Source organism: Pseudomyrmex gracilis, unplaced genomic scaffold, assembly GCF_002006095.1.
Source record: "Pseudomyrmex gracilis isolate BER0280 unplaced genomic scaffold, ASM200609v1 scaffold_168, whole genome shotgun sequence".
Lineage (NCBI taxonomy): Eukaryota > Metazoa > Arthropoda > Insecta > Hymenoptera > Formicidae > Pseudomyrmex > Pseudomyrmex gracilis.
The window spans coordinates 278,243-285,265 of NW_018020752.1; the positions used below are offsets into that span (position 1 = coordinate 278,243).

Genomic DNA, 7,023 nt, shown 5'->3' on the forward strand with positions numbered 1-7,023 from the left:
AAAAAAAAAAAAAAAAAAAAAAAAAGAAAGAGAACACAAGCACAAAATAAAAAATAAAAAAACCTAAGTTTGCAAATAATATATTTGTGGATGTAAAAAAAGATCTTTATATGTGTTGAAGAAGAAACACATCGAAAGACAGAAAATTCGATAAGTCAAGTATTAAATATGTATACAAATATATACAAATTATACGCATTTTCTCACGTATCTTCCATCCAAAGAGATCAAGGGAGTTACTGAACATTTTACGTAACTTCTTGCTTCATTTCTCGATATTTCTGTATTATAAATCATAGAATCAGCGAAATCTGAATATGCGAATAGAAAAGAAATATCTGCAGAAATAAGTTACGAGTTACGTAAAATATTTACTTCTTGATCCAACGAAGTGAAGGCATGTATGAGATAATCTGAGTACAAATGGAATTAATTAACACATTTGTTATCTGCAAGTCACGTTAAGTATCACTTATTTAAAAAACAAAGAAAAATGAATACGCATATCAATACCCTTCTGGTGGTGTTCTGTGATGAGCCATTCGAGCTAACGTTTCAATAGTATGAAACAAGTCGGTTTCGGTAACATGAGTCGCCTGTCTCTCATCAATTAGATACAGCTGAACTAATTGCATAGCGAATGCCGTTGCCATAGCGCTTCCTGTTTCTATAGCCTGCGCTAAAGCCGCATCATACTGCGGCAAACTTATCAAATGAGACCTGAAGAGTCACACTATCGTTAATTAATAACATCCTTAAGCAGTAATACAATTTGCAGGGTGAATCAATATTGCACCTTATGAGATAATCCACGGCTTCGAAGTTGTAGCGATATTCTTCTCTGCATTCGGTTAGACAACGAGTCACGTGCTTATTGGTCCATTGCATACCGTATACGCGCGGATCTTGAAGACATTTCAAAATACGTAGATGCACTTCTCTGTAGCGCTGTATGAGATTCTCCGATTCGATGACGCTGCTGGAAATGAGAGGTCCATCTAGAAGACCCTCGACAGCCTAAAAAACATAGTAATCGTGTTTTGATCCTCAATTTGAACACGTGCAAATTTTAAAAGTAACTCCCTTACCTTTTTTAACAATGTCATAGCAGCGCCAGTGTCTCTTGATCTTCTCGTGAGAATAATCGATTCCAAAAGACTGTGAAGAGCAGTAATTTGCTGAGGCGGTGCGGCCGGTCCCATAGCAGCTAATAGCAGTTCCACTTCACCAGCAAGCTTCTCCAGCATAGTACCTACTTCGTCGTTGCTAACCGCTGCCGCTGCGTAAGCCACCACCTGCTGTGCCGCCGCGACGGTCACGGCTGAGTTGGGCGTAAACGCGGTAACGGGAGTTTCCTTTGAAAATAAGCAAAACAATTGAAACGTGAATAAATAATCAGAATTCTATCGACAATTTTTCGAGTATATAATCACATTGAAAAAGAAAATAATATATTTCTTACAGAAATAGGTTTAGGCATAAAGAGCGCTTGTGTATCCCTCTCGGAAAGCGGTTGGAATCCTGGAATATTTCTAGAAAATTCTTCATAAACCGCCATTTGTTGGGGCGTTACACCTCCGACCTTCAGCCTAATCTGCTCTGGCATTCTTTCAGCTTGATACTTGATAATAGGATCGCAATATCTTCGTCCTTCTTGTCGAGCTATTTTACGTAATTCTATCTCGTTCAGTAAGCGTTTGTCCATTTCGGGTATCGCCTTCTCAATGGCAGTCTTTTGTACGAATGCACACGCGAGTTCCATGTTATCGGCCGCGACTACATTCGCCGCTTGCTCGGCAACCTCCTTCTGTTGGGTAGTCGTGGTAATTAAGGCCGAAAGAAAAGCTTGTTTCAAATTCGTACTGATTGATGCAAGGATCTGTGTGTACGGAGATGCAAAAATTATTAAACAATTCAACATGTGTGCGATGAGCGCCTAAGCATAATTTCACGACCTTGCCTTGTTGCGGCATGTTTTTAATCAATTTTACGACACGACGCATTTGCTCCGTTACACTTACCTGATCGCGACAGGTGATCATAGCCATACCAGCCGTCAGATTGCGCGCCATATGACGAGCCGCTGTTCGCATCCTCATCTCGTCCGGATCCAATGCAAAATCTTTTCTCACTATCTGTTCGCTAGTTGTAAGAGCGATCTTTATAGATCTATCAACAACAGGATGAATCCATTCCTGAATTGCTCTTTCAACCGCAGGACGAACAAACTGCTTCAAATGAGGATGGGTTTGAAATAGTGGTAACTGAAAAACAACACACATTCACGAACTTAGATAGATCTTTGTTTTAAATTAAGTTACATGTTGCAAAGTTATTTTTTAAATTTGCGTTTACAGTATTCGATCACAAGTATAAAAGATCACATATAAAAGAACTACAAATACAATATAGAACTATTTTAATATTTGAAAAATATTCAATCATTAAAATTTACGAGAGCTACTTCAAATTCTCTGATGTTCCATTTATTTGCAATTCTTTATATATCTCTAAAATAAATTTGTCATTGTTTAAAAAAAAAAAAAATTCGAAGACAACGCACGTATAACAATTACTGCGTGCGCCGTCCATCTTTTGTCCAACAATATGTAATAATAATTGTTGGCTTACATGATTTGATCATTAACTCTCTATCATTAGATCTATTCTACAATCGATTTTGCGATATCATCCTACTGTTTCTATTGTTTCTAATACATGTCCAATGAAAATAACAATAAAAATTTGTATGAGAATAACCATAAAAAAGCTATCCCATACTTGATTGTTGATGGTAATATGTTGGGATATATTAGCGATTCCTGTTACTGATATATCCATATAATTGAATCGAGGTTCGGGCGGACCAGTCGGCAACGAGGGTGTTGTGTTCACGGGAGGCGCGGATTGAGGATTGATAGCGCCGGTTGTCGTCGATCCAACCAATTCCTCTATAGGCCCTTGCTGAGGTGGCTGTTGATTATTGGTTGTCTCCGATTTCTTGTTCGGGTGCGACAATTGATATTCCAGATTGCGCAATTTTTCGGGATCTTTCAGATAAATGATTGGTTTTAGTTCCTATACACACGCGCACAAAGTCGAGAGATTACTTAGATTGTCAATTTATAAATTAAGCACAGCTGAAATCGAACGTAGAGCAACACTTACCCCAACATCAATACTTAAATTTTTGCACAGTACTTCTATCTCAAACTTCAAATTTAATTTTAAATCTGGTTCTTGATGCAACTCAGCTAGAACATTCATAATGGCCATGGTCCATGGATTAGGTGGGCGAAATACGCGACTTTTTGCGCAACTTTCGAGCACTTTTGCTACAAAAGGTACTACGTACAGCAATTCTTGCTGCCCTTTGTGATACGCTTCAACGAGTAAACTTTTTAGATCTATGTCTATCTGTTAAGATAATTAAAGCAAAATTAATACAATGCGTATACGAGGTTACTGTAGACGAATAGAATAATGTGCGCGCGCGCGTGTATACCTGTAAAATAGGCTTATTCCTGCCGAGCGTCAACATTCCGAGCCAATGTCCTAAATTTTTTAACAACGACCGATCAGAGAAATTGGCTATCCCCTTGTCACTTCGTAAGAGAACCTGAGACACAATAAAAATTTACACAAAGGTTAAGAATGAACAAAGAAAAATTACCAGATAGATAAAATTGTTTCGTAATATATTATTTTTGCACACGTACTTTAATATTTCGAAAGGTCTCTCTCGTGACCATTTTATTGACATCAGGCAGTTTTATGCAGTCTAAAAAATTCGAGTACAGCGCGTGAAAGTTCAATTCTATACTGGCACGTTTCATTACTAGATACTGCGCCATCCACGGCCAATATTCTTCTGTGACAATTTCGCGAATCTCGTCGCATTTCTGTTGTAGATTTAATTGGCTGAGATTGTTAAAGATAAAGGCTGTCTTGTCTTGCAGAGCTTCCGGTGGCGTCGTGATCTTTTCTTCTTTGTCAGTTGCAACGAGCAATGTATCGATGTTGGTTGCGTTAGCGACCGAAGGCATAGAAGGCTGCGAAAGCAAATGCGCTTTTGTTACGCGGGAAATAAAGTTCTTTAAATGTTAATAAAGAAAATTTTTAATTATCAAACTCACTCTAGCCGAGATGGACGTAGTGGGAGTCGTGGTAGACGATTTTGCCTGCGTGGTGGTAGTTGTGATGGTGGTCGTGGTTATGGTCTTGTACGGAGTCGTGATTGGGGGTGCCAACATGGCCGCTAAAGTCTTGGGCAGTACCGAGCCCTGTGGCCTCGACGGTGGTTCCTGGCCTTGCAGTCCGTATTCGATGTATTCTATCAAGTGTGGTGGGAATTCGTTGAAATGCGGTATTGTTCTAACGTGTTCGCAGTAAGTTTGATAATCCTTCAAACGGCTTTTAAACCGATCCAGGGCCGTTATACCGAAATAGTACATCTTACTGCCTTCTTGTTTTTTAAGTGCGTCGAGGACAAATCTTAATGCCAAACCGAGAGTCATGTAACTATTAACAAGACCTCTTTCAATAATCCCACCAAACAATTGCGCCGTTATCTGCAACTCCTTCTCGGGATATTGTGGAAAAAATCTATATTCTTCAAATAAATTGCGTAGCATACAATTAAACACTTCTCTTTCCCTTCTGGCGGACGAATCTTGAAACTTCTTCAGCATGTCGAGAACCTCGTCAATAGACAAAGTTGGATGCGGCGGATGATTGTATATACGTTGAAAGTAACCGTTCGCTTCATCCTCCACTTCTTTAGACACATTTTGTCCCATGTCCGAGAGTAAATTCGAGGTTTCCGGAATTCTTGTTTTCTCAATACCCGCTGGTGGTCCACCAAGACGGGCTAATCCACTAATTGTACTACCGGGAATTACAGAAGGTCCCGTAGTATTGACCGGACCGGAGTGAAGCTGCGACGATAACGGTAACATTGGAAACGGACTTGGTGAGGGTCCCATGAGTCGTGACGGAGACCCAGGCGCTGACACCAGAGGTCCTAATCCGCCAGGCAAATTGAACGCGGAACTACTCGGAGGTCCAAGACCCGTACTAAGGCCCATGGAAGCGAGACTTGTACTGAGATTTCCAAGAGGATCTACTTGCTTCGAGGAGAACAACTGCGAAAATGTAACCAAAATAATAAAGAATAAAATTTAAAGAGAGAGAAAAAGGAATGTAAAAATCGATGAGAGAGAAAAATGATTTAAATACCTGACTTCCTAAGGTCGCTGGGTTGAACGGTTCTAATGCTCGATGCCTCAGAACTCCTGGTGGCGGTGGTCTGTTCATTGTACTTTTACTTAACATTAGACTACAAGTTTGCACCATAGTCATTATTACATCAGCAAGTTCTTGGGAAACAGTCCTATAACGAACAACGTTGATATTAGCTTTTATAAATTTCACAAATAATAATTGAATATTGATACAAGCCGCGTATATTTTCTAAAGAGAACGTACCCGGCACAAACTTGCAAACAGGCTAGCATCGTTGTGAGCGTTTCTTGAGGTAATTGACTCGCCTTGGGAACCGTGAGATCTTCTTTTACACCGGGACCCATAACTTGCGGACAACGTCTTTGCAGAAACTTGACGCATGCCGCGACAAAAAGTTCGCCATGATCTCTGATTTTGTCTGTCAGCCACTTTTCTAGTTTCAAATATTCTCGTCGAGACGCTAAACACGCCAGATCGATGACGAACGGAAATGACTGAGCATTAAGTAGAGCGGAAAGAGCTTTCAAATCTTGTGCTACATCCAATATACGCGACAATCTCGTTTGATCATAATCTCCTCTTATGTACCACTCCGCCATAGCATGCATAATGAGCGTCTTTATTTTGACGTTATTTGTATGCCATGCATGATGCAATATCACAGCAGAGTTTGGATGATTGTTGAGAAAGATAGGCAGAAGTGAGCTGAATATTTCTTGTCTCAACAGTGTAATAGGTTGATTTATCTGCAGTAGCGCCAATACGAGTACATCTGGACAGTGTTGAATTGGCCACTTAAATATTTCCTGCACGGGAGCGTATAAACCTCTCTCGGCCATGTGCAGAAACAATTCAACGATATTTAACGATCGCCACGTTTGCGCTTCCTTGCTATCACTTTCGGGAGCTGCCTTCAGTACATCGACGGTCACCGAATGGTACGGATAGTCAGCGAAGCAAAATATATCGGGATGCTTGAGAATTTGTTGAATTAGAGAAAATTGACCGTCAACATTATCCCAGTGCCGATAAAAGAGCTCGACGGGAAACATGTCAGGAGGATATCCCTGATGCTGGAGACCCAATTTGAGGCCCGTAATTAATATGCTTAAACCTTGTCTATCCTTAATAGTAAACTCCGCGTGATCTAATTTTACAATAACTTCGTTCCAAGACAATGTAGAATGCTGAAATGTGCAAACGGATGATAATTAATTGTAGCCACGGTAAGTACGATTCGAAGTAATCTATATACAGAACATTTGTAATAATAAACAAAAAGTTTTACTAATGGAAGTGCTTCGCTACTTAGAATTGATTGCGAGCAAAAACAAAATTGTTGCGTACACTTACAAGTTCTTTTAAAGCTTGAACAAACACTTCGACGTTCCACGTTGTAGGAGGAGTACTGTCCGATGATTTTTCCTTATTGGAATCCTGCGAGGTTCCCGAATTGCCCCAAAATGATTGCAGACCTCCGGCATCGTCAAGGTTCGTCCATGTGCGAGCCATAAGCGCCAGTACACGAGCAGCACACGTGGGAGTTATCTCCCTAGCACTTAAGCCAGCTAATGCTGCTTTACATTCTTCTACATTACTTGTAAAACTATATCCTAATTCCATAATTAACTCCACTAGAGAGTTGCTATCCTGAAACGACGTAAAATAAAATATAAATAAAAATCCGTCAGTTAATGTTGCGTGAAAATTATTATAATTGACAATAACAGTAATTATTAACAAATAAAAAAAAAAAAAAAAAAANNNNANANNNTNNNC

The 7,023-nt window shown here is 39.7% G+C and overlaps 1 protein-coding gene across 1 annotated transcript in view; it reads right to left on the reverse strand.

Annotated features, from left to right (window-relative positions):
• LOC109857696 (CCR4-NOT transcription complex subunit 1) overlaps nucleotides 1-6,889 on the reverse strand; it is a 10,191-nt gene extending 3,302 nt beyond the window's left edge. Inside the window, exons 1-13 of the mRNA XM_020434269.1 lie at nucleotides 6,598-6,889; nucleotides 5,488-6,431; nucleotides 5,239-5,392; nucleotides 4,137-5,144; nucleotides 3,720-4,052; nucleotides 3,506-3,619; nucleotides 3,169-3,417; nucleotides 2,782-3,078; nucleotides 2,022-2,264; nucleotides 1,463-1,879; nucleotides 1,089-1,355; nucleotides 797-1,017; nucleotides 514-720 (exon numbers count right to left, since the gene is read on the reverse strand). Coding sequence (XP_020289858.1) covers nucleotides 514-720; nucleotides 797-1,017; nucleotides 1,089-1,355; nucleotides 1,463-1,879; nucleotides 2,022-2,264; nucleotides 2,782-3,078; nucleotides 3,169-3,417; nucleotides 3,506-3,619; nucleotides 3,720-4,052; nucleotides 4,137-5,144; nucleotides 5,239-5,392; nucleotides 5,488-6,431; nucleotides 6,598-6,867 — 4,724 coding nt within the window. The 5' untranslated portion in view covers nucleotides 6,868-6,889. The remainder of the gene's footprint in view (nucleotides 1-513; nucleotides 721-796; nucleotides 1,018-1,088; nucleotides 1,356-1,462; nucleotides 1,880-2,021; nucleotides 2,265-2,781; nucleotides 3,079-3,168; nucleotides 3,418-3,505; nucleotides 3,620-3,719; nucleotides 4,053-4,136; nucleotides 5,145-5,238; nucleotides 5,393-5,487; nucleotides 6,432-6,597) is intronic.
• Nucleotides 6,890-7,023: the final 134 nt, after the last annotated feature.